This window comes from Chamaea fasciata, unplaced genomic scaffold (assembly GCF_029207755.1).
Source record: "Chamaea fasciata isolate MVZ Bird 193981 ecotype frontalis unplaced genomic scaffold, bChaFas1.0.hap1 SCAF_7, whole genome shotgun sequence".
Taxonomy (NCBI): domain Eukaryota; kingdom Metazoa; phylum Chordata; class Aves; order Passeriformes; family Sylviidae; genus Chamaea; species Chamaea fasciata.
Genome location: NW_027094092.1, coordinates 16450851 through 16472880, shown reverse-complemented (window position 1 = coordinate 16472880; position 22030 = coordinate 16450851). Strand labels below are relative to the sequence as shown.

At 43.9% G+C, this 22030-nt stretch overlaps 1 protein-coding gene across 14 annotated transcripts in view; it reads left to right on the top strand.

Annotated features, from left to right (window-relative positions):
• BRSK2 (BR serine/threonine kinase 2) overlaps positions 1 to 22030 on the top strand; it is a 304937-nt gene that overhangs the window by 180761 nt on the left and 102146 nt on the right. For all 14 annotated transcript variants that reach the window (XM_066187740.1, XM_066187738.1, XM_066187736.1 and 11 more), the window contains exon 3: positions 20195 to 20280. In XM_066187740.1, the coding sequence (XP_066043837.1) occupies positions 20195 to 20280 (86 nt within the window). The remainder of the gene's footprint in view (positions 1 to 20194; positions 20281 to 22030) is intronic.

Here is a 22030-nt window from a genome sequence, read left to right as displayed (position 1 = left end):
TTGGGCCATAACTTGAATCTTGTTGTGCTTGTTTTAGAGGTCTCAGAGGGATGGACTGGGATATCCTAGTGAGCCAAGTAGCTCTGGCTGTGAGGGTGCAGAAAGAACTGTGCCTCAAGGAAGATGAGTTTCTCTGCGTTTCCCTGGTTTGGTAGAATAATACAGATCCTCACTTTGAGCAGACCAAGTATTGGGTGCACATGCTCTTCACCATTAGGAAAATGCCCTTTGGAGCATTAAAAGAGTTCCTTTGTTTCATAAAATGTGTTTGGGGTTTGGTTTAATGAAAAATGAATTAATTGCAGATTAGCTTCCATTTGCAGCTTTTTTTTTTAAGCTGTCAGTGTATGGGAGCTGGACTTTGTGTGTAAGCCCCATTCTCTGTGAGAGCTCATTGGAAAAATTAAATACGTGATTGCCCATATGCACTGTCATTTTGAGAGCTTGGGAATTGTATCATCTTCCTCCCTTGCAGCTTCTGCCTGGGCATTTTGGTTTTGCCTTGATTTCCCGTCCCAGGAAACCTACAGGGAACCGCAGATTCAGTTGATGTCAGCTGGGGCTCTACCTGCAGAAGGGGCTCTACCTGCAGAAGGCAGAATGCAAACACATGGGGGTAGTAGATCACCAAAGCCCTTTCTCCTGCTTTCCATATTTTCCAGGTTTCTTCCTGTCATTTGCATTGGGCAAGCCCCAGAACAAACAACTTGGTGATCTGTTATAGAGAGAAGTATTTTGATTCTCACCCAATGATGATGTGCAGTGTTTGAAGAGCAGAAAATGTGGCCCTGTGAAGGGAAAGGGAAGGTCTTTCACAGGGACTGGGGCACTCCTCAGTTCCCATCTCGTGGTGCTCAGCTGATGGATGATCCCCCAGCTGCACATGCTCTCTCTGGCTCTCTCTCTGATAAATTGTTACATTATTAGCCCTGTTCAGGAGAGCAGGAGTATTTAGGATTGGGCAAAGATGTCTTTAGGATGAGTGTTTATTTGCTCACAAAACAGGAAGCATACACAGACTGAAAAGTGAGGGAATGGGAATTGGGTCAGACAGAAGCTTCCAAAAAGCTCCGCTTATTTGGAGAGTAGAAGAAGCAGACAGAATAACAAACCATAGGAGAGTGAAATTGATTCCCTGTTCCCTCTTCATCATACCCTCCTCCGGGTAAACCTGTTTCAGTTGATAGTGAATATTTCATGCAGTGCTGAGTGTTTTCCGAACTGTGGTGTCCTAGTTTTTCCACCTCCAGCCCCAAAGGAATGTTTTTACATCATGGAGCTTTATTTTTGGGAAGGGGAGGAGGGAGCGGAGGCTGCAGGCTTGCGAAGGGACAGCAACAAAGGGTGTTTCAGAGAACAGCTTGACTCTGATGTCTCAGCTAAGAATCTCACCTCTGCTCCTTCGCTCCCTCTAGAAAACTCCATGAAAAGGGTCACATCCCAAGGGACTGAAGTACAGTTCCAATCAGAATAAACTAACCCTAAACATGGCACTTTGGGTCTTCTCTTGGCAGACTGCCATGGTAGCTCTGTGTTAGCTGACAACAACAAGCTGTTGTCACTGTCAGCACCACAGGTCCATAGAGCTACCAAGGAGAAGAGCTGTGTCTGTTCTGCCTCATGCAGCAGCACCCAGAGGACTGGCTCACTGCTGCTGTGTACTGACTGTCTCTTCAGGAAAGGGCAGGCACTGAGTCTTATCCCTCTTTACTACCCCTTCACCTCTCCTCCGCATAGAAATACCAGCTAAGAGTTTGCAGGTGTGGCAGTGTGAGTCTAAGAGCCTCATGGGTTCTGATACAGTGCCCTCCAGTGTGAGTCTCTTTTGAGTTAATTGCAGCAGGCTTTAGGCTGGACACTGATTCTTTCAAATCCTTCTGGGTGCTAAAGAATCAGAGTAGAGAGCAGTGACATTCTGTCATATGGTTTCCCTCTTTTGAAATCAGTCCTTTAAAAGTTTCCATCTTTGTTTTTATGAGGCAGATAGAAGGTGCCTGCTTGAAACTGAGACCTTCCACACCACAGGGCCTCCAGCTGCCTCTGGAAACACCACAGAAGAATAAACTGCCCCATTCATCTGCCAAACAGCTCAAAGTCTTGCATTAGACTCCATCCCAGAAAACTCCAAAGGAGGCTGGTATTCCAGATCCTGCTGTGCATTTGCATTTCACAAGTGTATCTTCCCTTTAGGACAGGCAGAACAGCTATGAAGCCTGGAAAAGTCCCAGATCCTCAATATGCTTGCTCATATTAGCCTCCTAAAAGCACACTCTACCTGACCAGCTGAATTAGCATCTACTGTAACTAAGATAGCAGCATAGCAATTCAGAATCTGACTCACCCCTATTACAGACTGCGAAGCCCAGCACTTGCGTGGCACGATTCCCTGGATAGCCTGGTTTCTCCTACCTAGTCACGCTTGTCCTCTGTGTTTGCTGCCCATTATTAAGGGGGACGAAGTGGCAGAGGTTGTTCCTCAGACCACTGAGCTGCAGCTCTGGATCCTCTGGTGCCCCAGTGTTAGTCCCCAATGTGGAGCATTTGCTGTGTGGCTTGTTAGTCTGCAGCCAGCTGTGTTCACACACCTTGAAGGATGTGAGGCAAGAGCAAAGCATGAAACTGCTTAGTTAATGCTTTAGATTTGCAAGGTTTTAGTTGGTGGGAAAAAGGTCCGAGGAAGGTGACGGTACACCTTTCTTTCTTGGTCACTCTTGTCCCCTTACAGGAAAGGAAGGGTGAAGGGAGGAGAGATGCAAAATGGTTCTTTTGTGGTGTGGTGTAGGCAAGAGGAGAGATGTGGAATATCCCCAAAGCGTGCTCTACCTCCACTGCATTACAAAACAGCAGTTCAGCAGGGGACACAGAAGCACTTAGGGAAACTGCAGCTGAAACTAAGTGAACCTTTCAGTCTACTTATCACAGCATTTTCAATCTCTGCTTCAAGGAGAAACCATAATAAATTTAAAAAAAAAAAACCACTTGCAAAAGGATCTAGTATCCATCTAGAGAATTGGATGAAATAAAAAGTGACAAACAAAATCACCAGCTCCTGTTTCAGAAACTGTTGTTAAAAATAAACCATCATTCACTGCTGCATTGCTGCCAGCGTACTGCCTGTCTTTACATTCCCTGCGCATGTTGTGTAGTTTAACAGCTCTCTCTGTTGTCATGACAAAGATTCCCTTCTTTTCAGCATGAAGCTTGCTCTGTTATTTCTAGTCCACCTGTAATGCCGTCTGCCCGCCCTCCCTCCCACCTTACGAGGCATTGTGTTTTCCTGTGCTCGGAGGGCGTGCAGTGCCTCTGCTTCCTCCTGACGTACATGCATTACTTGCTGACTCCTGGTGCCATGCATGGAGCCTGGGCAGTGGAGAAGAGTCCCAGCACCAACCACAATCAGCCATGGCAGCATGCTTTGAACTTGTATTTTGCTCCATAGGACATATTGCAGGCTTTACCCCCCACTGCTTTGTTCCCTGCAGGCTCTAAGTTGAGTTAGCGGTGACATTTGAAATGTCATTTCTTCATTTGTCAGAGGGTGTGTCTTAGCACGTGTCCTGGCATACCAGACACCATAGCTATGTTTAAAGACGGAACAAGGGGCCGCCTCTGACCTGAAGCATTTACATCTAAACAGGCAATGCATGTAAAAAGCCAGGAAAATGTGGGTAAAATCCAATATCTTAGTGTCTGCATTCTCTGGATACTGAACTATGACACAGATAGATTAAGTAGCCCATGCAGGGCAAAAGAAGCTATTAAGAAAATCAGAAAGTGAAGCTAGACTCTGAATTACAAATCAGCGCCTCAACCTCACAGCCTCCCTTGTATTTCCTGTCAGAGCAAGCCAATATTGATGATGGCATTTGCCAGAGTCTTAAGAGACCCAGTGAATCCAGACTAAGTTAGGAGACCCTTAGACAGCTTTATGGCTTACTTTGGATATCATTTCAGATTATCATTCCAACTTTAACCCCACCCCATGAAACCTCAAGGGTTTAGGTGGTTATGATTTTGTTTGGAGGTATGCCAAGGGTGGCTTTGGATGCACGTGGCTTTCAACTTCAAGTTTGGAACTATGTATATTGATGCAATAGAAAGTATTGCACTTTTTCTTTCATTTTAGTGTTCTCTCTGGTTGAGATGTGTATTTATGCCAAATAGTATAGATGTGTCCTATATTTGGAGTTCTTTTCTTGAGGAATGTGTAGAAAACATTTGCTGTAATGAGACTGACTACTCCTGCCTTTAGTGGAACCCTGCAGCAGCCTTTTATCTCCTCCAAAATTTAGGCATAGACTTTTCAGAGGGGCTCAGCTTCCATTCTTAGACCAGATTTTCATTAGACCAGTCCACTACAATGTCTGAAAAACTTGGAAATCTAATTTTTATATTGTCCCTCACTGGAAATAGGATTCTTCTTAATGTCTGAACTGTGGGTAGTTCAGCAGCTGAAAATCTGCCCCCAGGGGACTTCAGTGCAGAAAACCGAACATTACTGGACCTTTTGAAACTGTGGTCATTACTTGCTGCTGCCTCCTGCAGGAGAGCCAGGAGAGCGGCCACAGGGAAAACATCCTTCCTCAGGGGCATTCCTTTTGGGGGAAGTTGTCAGCATCCGGTGAAGCTTCCACTGACAACACGTGGATTCCCAGCAGGAAGCATATAGTAACTGTAAGATGTATTACAGAAAGCTTTTTAGTGTTTCTTAATGGTGATTTTTAAAAAATTAAATGGTTGTATTTTGGGGGAAAAAAAAAAAAAAAAAGCTCCTTTAGGAAGAGACTGAAAGCTCCTTAATTCTAACGTAAGGAAATCCCTATGCTCCAGTTTGAAGAACATTTTTCTTGGGAATGAAAAGGGTGCTCCTGGGTATCAGGGGCCTGATCCAGGTTACCTTAGCACCAGGAGGCAGCTTTACAGCGCCTGACAGCAGTCCCTGGTGCGGAAGATGTGCCAGTGAGGTGTTCAGTGCCGATGCTTCCTAACACACCCTGCTGCTCACATGTGTCCTGCAGGTCCTGGGGCTGCTGTCCATGTGATAGTGGAACCCTGCAGCAGCCTGAAGTGACGGCTTGTTCCAGGGTCCTGAAGATAATTTGCTTGGAAAGGACAAAGGAACAAAATGCAAAAAGGATGGAGATCATCGCTGAATAGACTACCTTGTACCTGGCCACTCCCAGACTGTTGAGGGCTGGGAGGGAGCAGGCGGCAGGGAGGGGTGTCACTGAAGGGAAAGAAATGGATTCAGGTGGAAGTCACCATCAAAGAAACATTAAGTCCTCTCTCACTGGGTTTAGGTGGAACTGTTGTACTGGCCAAGTCCGGTGTGAAGGTAGAAGTGCCCCGAGGGCATCAAAGCTGCCCTGGGGGTCTGTAGAAAGCAATTTCTCTCTGGATTCCTGCTATTTGTCCTGCAGGACAAAATAACCCCATTGTAAGGGGTCATCTGTGACAGTGAAGGGGTTGTTGGTTGTTGTTCGTGCTCAGCCAGTGATGCAGAGGGTACAGAAGCTGTGACATCGCTGCATCTGCTCTGCACCAGCACATCAGGTCTTGTGCAGCTCCCTCATTTTTCTGTTGGTAAGTTGAAAAATGGGATTGCCCCTTACATTTTGGAAATGCTTGGCAGTCCTGTTCTGGCTGGTGACTGATCTCTGGTTTGGAAAAGCTATTACTGTAAGAGGACTTTCCTTTCAGTATTGCAGAGTGCATATTGCCAAGCAGTTACATTTGTCAGTAGCTTGAAGGGAGCAGCCAGCTTTCTCCACTGCATTAGAGGCAGTAAAGTCACCTGTCTCTAAGGGAAATACAGAGGCACCTCATAAATGCTCTGAGTTTTGTTTTGATTACCATGATTTTACACTCCAGGGACTGAAGGGGAATAGCAGTTGTGCTTCATCCAACAGCTGATACTTACATGTGTGCCTGACACACCTGGGGTAGGAAACTGGCACGGAGCCTTTAGTCCAACTCTGCAGGAATTACAGAGGCCTTTTGTGTGGGAAGTTTCTTCCAGGCATACCTTTTAATGCCCTGACTCTGCTGGAACATCAGTACAACTGAGAGCCAGACACAGTCACTGAGAGGAATGCAGTACAACTCTTCTTGCTGCTTCTAAGGTCCTCTGTTCCCCCTGCTGCAGCACAAAAAAAAAAAAAAAAAAAAAAAAAAAAAAAAAAAGGTGGGGGGGGGATTTTTCTCTCTAAATGCAGCTGGGGAAGGGAGAACAGCCCTGTATGGCAAGGAGGAGACAAGATCCTCAGCCTGTAGGTGTCTGCAGCTGTGGCAGAAGCTGTCACATCCCAAACGATTAACGAGGAGGCAGGCGGGATGTGAGGAGTGGAGCTCCAGGCTCCCTTGCAGAGCTGGCTGTGGGGATCCCCCAGGGAGAGGTGGGCTGCTCCCACACGGCACGGAGAGGACTGGGGGTGGCTTACAGAGCTGAGTGCACAGACGGCAGCTGCTCCTCGTGGTGCTGATGTTTTAATCATTGGTGGCTTCGACAAGGACTTATCTCATGCCCCCATACTGTTTAGGTGAACAAAGGACTCAAGAAACATAGCTTGACCCCTTCTCATTAGGTGGGTTTGGGGCTGGGGAGAGGAACTCTATTTAAAGAGGTGTCAGAAGGGGAAGGGAAAAAGGAAAGAAGGAAATTCTCCCACCTCAATTAAAAATAAAATACAATTCCTTTTTTAAACCCTTGCCAGATTCGTTTTGCTGGTTCAGGATCACTCCTGTAAAATGCAGGAGGCATTTCAACCAAAATGAAGGTGTTTCTAGAAGGGCACCCTGTAGCAGAGCTGCAGTATATGCCCTCTTAAGCAGCACAAGAAACTGTTTGGCAGTGTTTGAGGCGTAAAGTGATTGTTCAGCTATGTAGTTTGTGCATCTGCTGGATTCCTGGTGTGCTGTGGAAAGGGAAGTTCGCACAGGATTTGGAGACAGCCAGAAGGCCAAGAAAAGCAGCATGCAGTGAGAGCAAGAGAACCAAAATGCTTACAATAAAAGTGATTCTGCCAAATAGGACTTCTGGTAAAATGCACACTCACCCATGAAGGCAATCCCCTCAGGTCGTCTGAAAATCCTTTTGGTTGAATAAACAGTGCGAGGGAGAAAAAATTAGGCTGGGCGGGCTGCTTCTGGCCTACATTTGAAATTCAAACTCATTCATTCATGTAAACCCTCTGGAGATTATTGCAGTCCTGCATCCCCTCTGAGGTCCTGGGTTCTCTTGTAACATCAGACTCTTCTCCCAGAAGGAAACTTGCTGCAAACTGGGTGTTCTGGTGTATCCTCAAGTCTAAAGGAGACCACCATTGGAGTGATCCCAATAAAGAGCTGATTGGAAGTGCTGACTTCCATTTGGAGTCTGGAGAATATCCACACTTGTCATGGAAAAGCATGAGGAAGAGCCATTGCAGTTAAGATCAAAGTAAAGAGAGGACACAGCTATGTACTACACATTTTCTTTCTCTCTCCAATGAACATTGCCTTATTTGAAAATATTCAGAATACTTTTAAAGGAGGGCTGTTTGAGTTTTTCCTCTTTTGCTTATATCAGCTATAAAGAACTGCTTCATATTACCTTAATTAGAGTGTATCAGAGCTTTCTGTATGTTTTCTGTAAGTGAAGCTTTGCTCATTTGTTTGAAGGTAGAACTGACAAACTCAGGCGTTAGGTAGGTAGGCAGCAGTCTCCTCTCCTGTGGGTTTTACCTGACTGATCATTTGCAGATCATTGCAGCAAGATAAGGGATCAGAGAGACACAAGAGAGCTCCAGGGACCTTGGCAAAGCTCGGAGAGTGCTAAATTATACCCTGTGGAGACATCTCAGGTTTCCCAAACAGGTCACTGTTCCCATAGAAGGAAGAGGGACGACAGTAAATGAAGACATGTCCAAAGGAATCTCGTCAAAAAAGTAGCTTTTCAAAATGCATGTTTTACGGGTTAGATGTAAAGACTATCCCCACTTGCTGGTTGACCACCAAAAACATTCACATTGGCCACCATTTCAAACTAAATGTGTAACTATCCTATAGGTTTGCTAGAACTTGCAAGGTGATTTTTTTCTCACTTTCTTTCATCACTTCTCTGTCTTTTATTGCTTTTATTGCTATAGAGTCATGGCGTAGACTAAGCATGCACTTCAAACACTTTCTTGAAATGGAAGTAAAACATTTTCTACAAGTTCCAAGTCCCCAGCCATCCTGAAGAGAACATGGAAAATGTGTGGAAAATTGCCAGGAAAATCACTCTTGCCTTAGGAAAAAAGTGGTTAACAATTTGGAAACGTTAGCAAGAATAAGAATGCAAAACTAGAGAAGGAACAGTAAAAAAAAAAAAAAAAGTATTCTCACAGTCCCTAAGATTTCACAGAATGTGGTTGTTTTTATGTGGCTTCTGTGGTAGCATAAGGAATGCACTCTAAAATAAAGAGCAGGCTCCCTGTCTGGATGTGTAACATTGCCCTAATCTAAATACAGAAACATGTGGGCAGCAGAATAATGCCAAAGGACAGGACAAAACTGTGGATAACCCTCAAGTTGTCCACTTGGGATGGAGTAAGACTGTTACCAAGGAAGGGAAAAACTCTGTTTAATGGTTATGTAGATCTCTGCAGGGAAGAGAGATGGCCTCCTAAAATCACCAGAATTCCTTACCAGCTGCTGATGCTCTGAGTTCTGTATGGTGCAAAGGAGAGCATCTCCGTGCTACTTTCCTCACAAATACGTTTGCATAAGCCAGGATTCAACACGTGAACCTCACAGCACAGGCACTGTTTCCTCATATCTGAGGTTACTGCTGGGTTTCCTCAGCATGGCATCCGCCTCAGCAAGATTTTGGTTGCTTTTTTGTCTGTCCTGTGTTTGTGTGGGAGGCAGTATAAGCTTGGGGGAAAGGCTTTCTCCATTGGAAAGAAGGGAGCTAATTATGTCTCTTATAAAGAGAGGTAATTGGTTTTCCTTTCTGTAGAGAGAGGATGACATGAACAGCATCCTTTGCCTTTTCATTCCAAAACTCTGCTGTGACCATAATGCTGAGTACTGGAAAGCTCCCTGATTCACAGGTTGTTTTTTACATATTCCAGACATCTGGGAACAAGGTTCAGCTGCCTGATGAATGTGATCTCCTGAAGAAAACACTGAAAAGTCAGGGTGGGAGGGGGTTACATCTAGCCTAGCTGTCCATTTCAAATATTGCTGGTTTCAAATTTAGCCTGCCATCTTCTCAGCAAATTGATTGGGAGCACTTTTCAATCTGCACATATAAGTGTTTTTTTAAGTATTTGGCAAGTGCAAGGGAGTTTGAATTTGATTGTGAAAGCAGGATGCCTGTATATGTGCCAAAGCATCCCAAGGTATACAGGCCTAAGGTGGTATGATTTAAGTGAACTCCAGTTTTCAAATTCTCAACTTTTTTTTGGAATGCATTCTCTGCCACTTTCAGGAATAACTGGAAGAAGCACGTCCATCCAAGTCCATTGTCTTCAGAGAATTAAGCTAATTTGCTAAACGTTGGAACTTTCCTGTTGCTTTAGCTATGTAATTTCTGAGTCATTAGCACTTTCTTTAGCAATGCTTTGTCACCTGATGTACTAAAGTGTTGCATCCTGTCTTTGCTCTTCATCAAAAGCCAAATAGCTGTGAATTCTGTGTTAGATGTGATACATAGGACATATACAAAGGAATGGGAAGAGACTCAAATAATGGCACCTAAGTTGAGTATTTTGAAGATGCACAACCACAACTTCTTCAGAAATAATAAAAAATACCACCTTCTCAAATATAAAATGCCCTAATTTCACTGCTCTTGCTGATCTCTATGCAATAATTCTGTGTTGGTGGGTGAATCTGCACTGCAGTACAACACTTGTCATAATAATATAGGCTGTTTTGGAGTGACACAGGTAATTCAAGACCATACTGTAGAAGTGATTGTCACTGTGTGGAAAAGACCTGTTTTAGGGTAGGGAATATATTTGGCTGTGGCTTAGTATGGTGAAGCTGAAGAATTCACCATTAGAACTCAGAACAGCTCTGAAATACTGCAGGATCTGAGAAGTAATGTCTGAGGCACAGATGCATAAATAGAAAGGCAGGCCTCATACTACAAGTCCCATCTCTAGAGACCTAGAACTTAAAGATGGAATTTGCCAATCATTACTGCATGGCTCTGGTCTCAATCAGTAGTTAGAATCCCATGAACTTTGAGATGAGGAGATAGACCAATGCCAGGTACTTCTGAAAGTCTGATCTGACTGAATAATGTATTGGAAAACATAATGAAGATGCGAAAAATTCACATCAGTATTCAGCACCAGAGCATATGGTGGATATGACCAGAGTCATTTCATTAATGACTTAATGAAGTCCTCATGACTTAAGTCCTCATTTCCTAAGTGAGTTCAGACAATGAGAAGAAGGAATGACTTAGCTTATCCCCATCACTTGTTTTCAAATGCTCGAGAAACTATCTTTACAATGTTGTTTGTAAACCTTGTTTGCCAAGAGGCTTCTTGATCCTGATATTGATGTTGATAGTCTGCAAGATGTCATCAGCACCTCCAGCAATAAGGGACTGGTGTGTGATGAGAAGGATATGAGAAGAGCAGAGATAAAATAACTGAGAAACAAAATGTTCCTTCGTTGCTGTCTTTGATCTCTTAACTCCCAGCTGTGAGATATCCTGGTTGCTGATGGCAGCAATGGACTAATTTTCTACAGCTTCTGTTGCTTGTACAAAACAGAGGAAGATGTTGTCTTCACTGAGGGGAGTACAAGACTTGCTGTAATGTCTTCTGTTGCAGGCTGAACCTGAGGAGAGGCAGGGAGTGAGCACAGGCAGCCTCAAGACTGAGGCAAAACAGGCAATTTTATTTCCTCTTCTCTCTTTCTGCCTCTTGCTTTGTACTTCAATTCCTGCCTTATTAGTCATTCTTTTGAAGATTAAACCCCAGTGGAAAACTCCCAAACAGTGCTGCTGTGTTTGCTGTATCCCTGATGTGATGAAAGAAGTGACAGGCACCACGGACAAAGCTGTTGTGTCAGAGTTAAAATCATCTTGAAATCTTGAAATCTTGTGCCTTTTCTCCAAACTGAGGTGCAGTAGGTGAGGGAGGGGAAAGTTTTGTGATGGCCATTTAACTGTCCACCAGTAGTTTACTCCTGACCTGGAGCTGAGGTTGAGGCCACTAATTTTGTTGTGTGAGTCACCTGAGCTGAGAGAACAGGCTTTGAGCTCATCTGCTGTTGGCTACATCCAAACAGGTACCGCACAAATAAAGATGTTAAGAAGTTACTGCTGATTTCCCATACTGTTCAGCCCTGTTTTGCAAGATATGAAAAAATATGCCTGTGGTTGAGGTGAGTCTCCATGAAAAAGTTAAAATCCCACATCCAGAGCAGTGGGCAGGGATGGCTGGAACTGAAGCACTGGTTTGTGTCATTGCAGAGATACACCAGATATGGTCATGTCACTAGAGAGACACACTGGGGGGAGAATTGCAGACAGAGCAGACTGATTTCTTATCACAGATAAGAATGAGTAGCTCTTGGGATCAGTGTCCCTAAGATGGAATGGACATGGAAATACTAACGTAGAGCTGGTGCACGTGAGGTGGGAGCTGCTATTTATGCTGCAGGGTGATAGAAACTATTGGCGACCTGCTGGGGCAGAAGAACTGGGCTGGAGGGTTACTGGACTGGAGGGTTGCTTGGCCAGCCACTGGCTCCACAGTTTGGCAGGAAGTCAGCTGTTGGTGCCTCTGCCTGCAGCTGCCAGGCCTCCCCTCAAGGCTTTCGCTTTACTGCAAAGCAAAGTGCAAACGTGAACTCTGTGAATATGTGTTGCCCTTGGCCTTTTCAGAGTTCCTGGATGAAATCCGTGCTACTGTTTGTCTGGGCTAGTGTCCCTCTGGGAGGTGCAATTGTGCTTCAGCTCCATATTTTGGAAACAAAGGGGTGAGCTGTGGGTTTGTTCAGACTCTGCTTCTGTCTCTGCCAGTTGTGAGGGACTACTGAGCTGGAGAATCCCTTCTAGACATCAACTGTTAGTATCTCACTAAGTTTATTAATTCAGCTGAAATAAGATCCTAATAGACAAATACATATGAATATCTATCTAAAGAGTTAAGGGGCAACCAAAAGTGAATGACAGGAGAATATAGAAGGATAACAAAAATCATATTCTCTGTTTTCCACTCCTTGAAATCAGCGATGTTGTTAAGCTTGTTGGGGAGAAGGGCAAGGCAGGAGTGGATCTGGAATTCTGCCTCCAATGTCTGCAGAGCTCCAGCTGTTCTGCCCTCTCCTGGAGCATTCCTTACTCGCCTAATTTCTTCTAAGGGAACCAGAGATGGCCATTAAGGAAAGATGTAGAGAAGGGAATAGCAACAATCCCATTGATTGCTTCTGGTAGAGTATTACATAAAATGTAAAGGACATTTGTGTAATACAATACCAAAGAGCTAAACAAGGCCAATGTGTCTAATGGAGAAAAAGAGGAAGAGGGAGAAAGAGGCTAGCTGAGACACATAGGAAATGGTAGAGAAGTCATCCTTTGAAGCTTTTCCAAAACTGTGCTTTTAAATTTCTCTTTCTGTTGATGGTGGACTCCCTCAAGAATCCAGTCCATGGTACAGTCAGCACCACTTCACTGTCTCAATCCCATTCCTAGATGCTCTTGGGAACCCCTCTGCCTTATCGTATCTTCAACCTGTGCTCTCAGAAGCTCTGCACTATATTTTTGGCAGAACATTTTGCTGTGCTGTGCTATACTGACTCCTTTGTGCTTGCCCATATTTCCTTAATGGAATTCAGCATCTTCTGCATTCTCCACACACTGGCTTCAGCATTCCAGTGTTATGTTTGGTATTGCCCATATAAAATCTGTGATGTCTCAAATAATGCAAGAAGTTCTGCACCTGTATTATTTGAAGCTGAACTCTCTGTACCCCTTAATTTTACAGCTTATTTCTCTGTTTGGAGTGACTGTTTTTCTGTAGCTTAGCATAGCAGCCCACAAGGCATTAAATGTTCAGGGCTGCACCTTCTCTCTTCAGAAGAAGTAACTTCTACTGGGCAAAAATTGCTTCTGAATTGCACTCCTTACCCGCACAGGGCCATATGTACCCCTGAAACGAGCCCAGCACACAGTTGTATACAGGCTGCCCAAGGAAGTGGTCACAGCACCAAGCCCAACAGAGTTCAAGCATTTGGACAAACTATGCTATCAGGGACATGGTGTGACTCTTGGGGTGTCCTGTGCAGGGCCAGGAGTTGGACTTAATGACCCTTGGGGTCCCTTCTAACTTGGGTTATTCTGTGATTCTTTGATTCTGTGCCTTGCTAGGGGGGACTGGACTTACAGCTCTACAATTGGGGTGAGCACTGTAGATGTGACATGGGAGGAGGGCTGTGCACACCACAGGGACTGAGTGTGCTGCTTTGGAGCAGTGGTTACCAGTGTTCACACAGACTTGGCTGTGTGGGGGTGGTGGGTTTCTCATAAATGCCAGGCTGGGTGGACATGAGTTACAGAAACAACTGTGTACATTAACATTAAAAGCCAGGATAAGGAGGGAAAAAGAAAAGCAAGTCAAAGATCAGGTTATTTCTCTTGTAGAGTGGCTGCAGGTTTGTGTCCTATGTCCTGCGCTACTCAGCGATGGCAGCCAGGATGTGGCACTCACTGAAGGTGACAGGAGGCACAGGGAGGCTATTTGCCTTCCAGTGAAAGGGGCCTATTCTGCTGACTGCTGGCAGAGACTAGTGTGTCAGTCACTCGTTAGCTGTGTACCACCGGGCAGCAGATCATCTCAAGTGCTGAATGAATAAATCCACTCCTTGTCAGCTCCCATCAGTGTCTCTTGCATGAAACCCTGATGCTTCTTAAAGCAGCAGACGCTGCAGATAAGTCAAAGTGCCATATTTACTGGGGAGCTGATGGCAGAGCCCTGAGGAACACGGCAGGTGTTAACTACAGAGTTAAACCGTGACGTTCCTGAGTAGGATTTTCCATGGCTGGATGACCTGTAGGATCTGTCCCTTCAAGACCTTGGAATCTATGTGTCAGGCCAGGCCATGAATCCTGTTGTGGAGGTGCACAGAAGAAAGGATTTCCAAGAAAATTACAGTATCCGTCCAGTCAGCTTCATACTCTCAGACTTTATGCTGAATTTTAAAATTCAGTGGAGCTTTAAGAATTGCAGTTTTGAAGGGACTATGGAAAAAGACAAGCAGAAACTGACATTTTGGTATAATACTAGTTTGTGAAAAGTAATTTACCCACCTAAAGCTTCATAGTATAGAAGTCTGCACATGCAAATTTTAAAATCAAATATGCATCTCAGTTGCTTCTCCCACGTACCTATTTTCATTTTCATTTATGGGGAAATAGCTTTGAGAAGTACACATGCAAACAAAAATTGTGGTGGAATGAGCCCATAATAGAGTCCTCAGTAAAATGAATGATTGCTCAGCTTTCCAGTAATTTTGTCTGTTTGTTGTAAGTATTTTGTAAAGCATTGTCAAGCTGTCTGATTCTGTGGAGATCTATGTCTAGTTTCCCCCCTCCCTCATCTACTTTTTGTAAAATCTTCTTGCAATTACTAGTACTAGAAAACCTGAATTCATGTTAAAACATTTAATTAGTCAAAATTGTGTAATAGAAAATTTCTTCCAGATACCACTTAATGATCATTAGAAGGTCTGATTCAAATCCCACTTAAGTCAATTGATGTCTTTTGTTGACTTCAATACATTTTGAATCTGCCTCAGTATATTCAGAAATGTGAGGTTAATGGCTATGGTAGCAGTAAGAAATACTCCCCACAGATGCACAACTTTCATGGTTCTCCATTTGCATTCATAATAGACTACTGAATAAGTTTTGGATAAAGGTAATGAAAGGTCATTTTAAGCAAAAAATCGGGCAAATTCAGAGCTGCAGAGGAAGATACTTTAATGTTTAATCATTTAAACCCTGATATTTTTTCCATTTCAACTCTATTTATGCTCCCATAGAAACCGTGGATGCAAACTGATGTAATGCATTAGATGTTTTGGTATTGCTTAGATCTGGTAATGGCTTAGTCTGTTTGGAGGAATGATGTCCCATCACAGCAGTGATGACCCTACAGGGTATAATGGGCCTGCAGTTACTTGTTGTATAAAGCCATTTCAGCTTTAATGTTGTTCTCTTCTGATTTCAGGAGTAGCCTATTTCTGTCATTATGGTCAAGAGCAAGCAAGTGACCTGGACAGTCTTCACCAAAGCCAGGCATTTTTCACCATTTTTAACTTTCAGTCCCACATAATATGAAAGCACAAGTACCAAATAAATAAAACCCCAGGTATTTTTCTGTGATATTTCTGCTATGGCAGGAACACAGACTTTTCAGAGAACCTGGTATTAGTTTCTTCCCATGAGATGCCTTTGGTTTTGCCACTTCAACTCAGTGAAATACCAGAGTGATTTACTCTGCTTTCTGTGCCCTCATCATGGAAATGCAAATTACTGCACAGCAAGCCAGACACTGGAGAAAGTAGGTGCTCTGGTACAAGGTTTCCAACCTGAATTCTAGCCTGAGGAGTTGGATAAGCAGCCAAATCTCTGCATCCTTTGAAGTTCAGTCTGAGTGTAGAGAATGCTGAATTCAGAAAAGGTCATGTCCTGGATGAGTTTCTTGTAACTGAGGGACAGCCATGAGTTCTGAAAAGTATTTCATTAGTTACCTCGAAGTAGGGTCAATTTATTAGTTACCTCAAGTAGCTTGATTTTCACAAGAAAACCTACCACGCTTTCCCTCCCTGCACCATCTTGCTCTATGAGTAGGGAAAACAGCACATGTTTGCATCCTGTAGGGCTTTGCTGCCCTTCACCATTTCTGCAGATCTGGAATTCCTTCTCAAGCCAGCATTTTGAACCATATGGGAGCTACTGATGCTAATGTAGAAAGAGAGGGCTTTTTGGTGTGATGCTGGTGAGCTTCAAAGCTTCCAAAGAGAAATGTCATCTGCTGGCCCCCAGCTTTTTGCACGTAGGTGTGCTTTGAGAAACTACTAGCAATGATTGTTGCATAGTGCTTGCACAGGTTTTGTAGATAAAATACAGCCTGGTAATATGAGGCAGCTGTGAGCCTCATTTCTCAAGGAGCAGATGGGTCATGAGTGACCCAATAGTTACTGAGCTAATGAATGCAAGAGAAAGGGAAACTTCCTTCTTCACTGAGACAAACTATCAGGCTCACCTGACCTGCCCTCCTTGCCTTCTAAGTGAATTAACACCCTGTGTGCCTGACTCAAAAGGCAAGAGAGCAGAGCACTTGTTGCCAATGTAAATTTGCTGACAAGATGGGCTTAAACCAGAGAGATGTGATTTCTTCTGGGGGAGAATAAGTGTGAAGTAGAAATGGAGGAGAGGGATGAAAAGTATTGCATGATTCCTCTAAGGGTCACGTTGCCCCTATGTTACACTTTGTCATTAGCTGAATCACTGGAGCATCCTGTCAAATCAACCTCCTGCACAGATTTTTAGAATGTCTAATTGGCACCTGCATGGCACCTGCACAGCTACACATTACCAATGCATCTCCTTTTGCCCTGCAGAGCCTTTCACAGCTGTTTCTCCCAGTTTCAAGACACAGTCAGCAGCCCACCACGGCACAAGGCAACCCTGGCTTCAGTTGGGACCCTGTGATGTGACCCAGCGTTCGTGCAAGAGAAAAGCTTTGCTTTATTCCTTTCTCTTTTAACCATTAGGCAAATGTTTCTCCATGTTTCCTGTTTATCACAGGCTCTGAACCTCCCTAGACAGGCTATTCTGAGCTTGCCCTGCTTTCTGATAATTGCATGTGCATTAAAGCAAACACCCCTGCAGGGTTTCTCCTCTCCCCTGTCCTTGCCAGCTCAGAGCTGGACAGCATTCCATGGCTTGCGAACACAGGGCTGCGCAAAAAAGACATGCCAGGGGCTGGCAAAGCTCTGGGGAAGAAGGCAAAGCTGCATGCTATTTCAGGCCTCTTTTATTTTGCCAATGAGTTCAGATACCTCTCCTTTCCTAGTGACATGATGGCTGCTAGGTCCTTCTGAGCCGTGCATCAGTGACATCGCTATTGAGATCTACAGTCTGTGTCCAACCTGTATCAATTACTGGCTTCTTTGTAGGGACATAAAAAATTAACAGGATCCAGGGGAGTCACCCATCAGTACTGACTGCAGTAGTAATTCTGAGAAGGTGGTCTGTTGCATATTCCTCTGAACTCTTGTTTTGCTTTAAAAGGAAAAAGAGGCAGGACACTGCTGTAAGATTTTTTGAGGATGAGCTTTATCAGACTGCTGTTTAGAGAACTGGGAATCTCTAGATACTAAAGCAACACAACCATTTCTGTCTTGTGCCTCTACATGGGACAAAGTCCTGGACTATGAGAAGTACAGTGATGACATTTTTCTTTCATAAATGACATTTCACTGAAGGGCATTACTTGAAAGTCTTACTTGAGATGAGTAGATCAGTTTTGTCCTTGGTTTACAGATAGAAGAGGTAGCAGACTGTGGAAAGCTGACTGGCGCAGACAACACACCACTGAACTGAACACACTGCAGTCAAATGCTGCCAGGCACATCAAGACAGATGCTCTCTCCATACCTGGCTTGAAATTGAGACCTCCAAAACTGTAGGAGGTCTCTTAGGATTTAGTTCCCAGGAGTTTAAAAATATGCATAGAACCTTCTACACTCACACACTTATGATAGAAGAAAAGCAATTCGGGTCTTTTTGGTTCCTAGAGTAAATCTGTAGGTCATAAGTAGATATTGCCTTTCTATTCTGATTGTCTGTTACCATAGGCCACACAGTGCTGTAGCTGAATTCCCTCTTCCAAGTGGGAGCCATAAGTCACTGCCTCTTCTCATGCTTTAGGACAGTAACCAAGCAGGACCCTGACTTAATGCTGTCATCCATCAGTCACTTGATCTGAACTTACATTGCCACTGAACCAACTGAGAGGTTTCTCTGAAGTGAATCACTAATGCAGTTACACAGCCCATCTGCAGGGAGTTTTAGTTTTCATAGGCAGGATATCCCCAGGAGGAAGACTGGGGTTGGATTATCTTTGTTATAGCTAGTCCACTGGTCACATTCCCCATGAAATACCTGTTCTTCCCCATCCAAAAGGAACTTCATTGGAGTTGCAGTTTCTGAGCAGCTGCAGTACATGTTACTGATGATGAATCTCAGTACTATTGGGAGAGTGTTGTGAGAGGGGGTGCTTCTTCTGTTTTGTTTTTCCTCATTTTTGAGGCAAATCCAACTTTTATCAATTATAGGGCTGAACGAGCCCTCTGCAAGTATCAGTGCATATCTTGTAAAAGAGAAGAGTAACAGGTCTTTTTGAAGAGGAGGCAAAAATTTAATAAACTAGCTACCCCCTGGGTCTGTGGTGAAACAGCTGAACAGTTGAAATCTACCCAGCCTTTGCTTCCTGTTTGTACAAGTAGCTTTCATCAGAGTGCTGGTCATGAGTAAGTTCACACCCACAGAGCTGTCACCATCAAGCACTGTGTATCACTGAATTCCTAGCAGTTCTGGCGGTGCTGAACTGTGTACATACATGTTCAAATGTATTCCCCACTTCTCTGAAGAAGCTATTTTCAGAGATCCCAAGTGTGGAAGTGGAATCTCTCAGATGACTTTTGACTCTGAAGAGAGGAGTAAGTGTCTTTGAAAGACTGAGATTGGCACATGTACAAATATACTTTCTTCTATCCCTGGTATGTGAGGAAGGCTAAGGCTGATGATGTACTGCAAAAGTTGCTTTTGCTGTTTTTATGTGGGACTGTAGAGGAAGAGAGATCTCTGGTAACCAACATGCTGGGAAATCCTCCTCTGCACAGTGCTGCAAACTACCACTTTCTAATTTCCTGCAGAGTATCTTACTGACATTCAGGTAAAGTTGTCTGTGTTCAGGCTTAGCAGAGGATGTTCTCTCAGGAAGTTAAAGGACATCAAGAACTAAAGCTGTACTGGGGCAAATTCCTAATCACTCATCTGATCCCTGCAGGGGAGACATTAAGGGATGGTTTTGTAGTTTGTTCATGGTTTGTTTGTCAGTATAGCAGCTCTGGGACAATCAGTTATTTAAAGGGCTGGAAAAAATCCTACCTGGTTGTCCTTGTTTTCTTCTTTAGGTGTTTTTCCTGCCTTTCTGGATTTATTGAAATTTGGCACGCCCGAATGTACAATGCTTAGACTGCATCTTGTTGCAGAGTTTATTTCACATACCCAAAGTCTCCACAGTGCTACATTAACTCTCTTTGACTTAGCCTAGGTCAAATCAGAGCAGATACAGTGTGGTTTCGAGCAGCCGAGCAATTTTGCTAACAGCTGAGGAATTGCACTGACTCCATCTCTAATGAATACCCTTAGTGGTCATGATAGGAATTTTGGGTGAGAACAGGGCTTGCACTAATTACAGGGACTAAGTCACAGCTTGTTAACTCAGCATTGAAAACGTGCTCTTGGAAGTAGCCACACTTGGGCAGACTGGGAATTGAGGAAAAGCACTCAGCGCTTAAGGCTCTGAACGCTGTGTCTCCAGTAATCTGGTTTAATTTCTTGTTGTGCCTTGTACTTCTTATGTCACTTTTTATATTTCTTTCCCCTTCTGCGCCTCAGTTCTGGAGCTATAAAATCACATGGCTGTGTGTCTTCTCCCCCACGTGCATGGCAAGTTCTTCAGGATGGGGATTTTCTAACATTAATTGAATATGCAGTTCATAGAGCAGCCACACCTGTGGATGTGGGAGGTCAGGAGAGCCACCTATGTGACATCTTGGAGTTTCTGTACCTTGAGAATATGTCATTGGCTTTGGATTGTGAGGCAGAAACAGCCTTGAATGCTCATGTAACTCCCATAGCTAATTTTCTTTGGTAGATTTGGGACTTTTCTTTCAACCTTGAAATTTTGCTGGTTTTTGGTTCTGCAGGGCAGGGAGTGCTGAGGCTGAATAAATTGAATTTTTCTTAAATTATGTAAGTGCTAAATAAGATACATTGTTACAATGTTCCATATCATCTGCATATGAAGAGGAGTGGAAAATGGATAAATGGGAAGAAAATGTGTGACAATACCTAATGTATTCTAAGACCCAGCTTCTAATCTTCTCTCTTTCTTTTTGTTTCTTCCAGGTGGAGCGGGAAATAGCCATCCTGAAGTTGATAGAACATCCCCACGTTTTAAAGCTGCATGATGTTTACGAAAATAAAAAATATTTGTAGGTATTACTGGCTTTTGCCAGAGGAATGAGGGGAGGGAGGGAGGGAGGGAGGGAGGGAGGGAGGGAGGGAGGGAGGGAGGGAGGGAGGGAGGGAGGGAGATCAAGGTTTTGGAACTTGGTAACATTTCTGAAGGAATGGAACAGGTGTGTTTTCACCCTCTGCTGGTGTCTGTGTGATATTTGGTATTTGGATGAGGAATGAACACTCATTATTTCCCTGGCTTTTCTCATGTTCTTTTCTGTACTTTCATAGAATCACAGAAACATTAAGGTTGGAAAATTTATCACTGTCCAACCATTAACCTACTGCTGCCATATTCACCACTAAATCATGCCCCAAGTGCCACATCCACATATTTTTAGAACACTTCCAGGAATGATGACTCCACCACTTCCCTGGACAGCCTGTTTCAATGCCTGACTACCCTTTCAGTGAAGAATTCATTCCTAATATCCAATCCAAACCTTCCCTGGTGCGATTTAAGGCCATTGCCTCTAATCCTGTCACTCTTAAACTGGTACAGGAGACTGACCCCCACCTGGCTACAGCCTCCTTTCAGTAAGTTGCGGAGAGTGGTAAGATCCCCACTGAACCTGCTTTTCTCCAGGCCAGACATACCAACTCCTTCAGCTACTCCTCACAGGACTTGTGCCGTAGACCCTTCATTGTCCTTCCCTGGACATTCTCCAGCACCTCAATATCTTTCTTGGAGTGAACCTTTACTTACAAGAAACTTATATGCTATTTCTTTTCCTACTTAAAATAGAAGAAAGAGGACAAACCAATGTTTTCTCTAAAATAGCAAGAGAGAGGGAAGGTTTGTGCCTGTAAGACCTGGAACCACCTTGAATCAAAGCTGTAAGAGACTTAGAGTGGATAATTTGGATAACCTCCTTTGTCTAACAGTTTTAATGAAACCCTCAACTCTCACTAAAAGTGTTTTAAATTTGTCCCATCAGCAACAGATCTTTGTTTTAAGGGCCATTGTAATCCCCTGATGGTTCTGCAGACAGTTATGTAGCAAAGCTTTTTTGCCTTTTTTTTTTTTTTTTTTAAGATTTTTTTTTTCCAGATCATTACCTGTGCCAGGTAGGGCAGACTGGATTGTTGTCCACAGACAATCACTTTAGCTTGATTTAGGGCACTAAATACGTTGTATCTGTTGTCAAACAAACAGGCCCCATTAATCTTGGCATAACAGGAAAAAAATCAATGTTCTCCACATAGAAATGGGTGACCCAGTAGGGAACTCTGCTATTTTCAGATTTTTAACTGGTTATTACAGGTAGAAGAGAGTGGTTAAAAAAGATTAAGCAGTTTCTAAAAGCCACCATCCACTGGTGACCTCATTTTAGTGTCTCAACACAAGAAGGGAATGACTGTTTATCCAAAGAAAGTGTGTTGAATGGAGGTAACAGTCCCTCATGGACTATTCATCCGGTCTTGTTACTGGAGCAATGAATTCCTATTCTGAGAAGTGAGGCCTCTCTGCCTAAGGGCTAGCTTAGTAGAGCAGGCAGTAATTTCCTTTGGATTCCCCCTCCTCCTTTGGGGCAGAGCCTGCCATCCGTGGTGGAATGCAGTTGCCAGAAAGAGCTCGTGCAGGCACTGGGTGGAGGCTGGCTCAGATGTTTTCAGAGCTGCATGCTGAATGCTCTGTCCTCAGTGGCATAAATGGTCATGGCTCCATGAAGCCCTGTTTGCCGCAGATGAGGACGGGCCGAGGTCTAACACAGCATCTCTGTG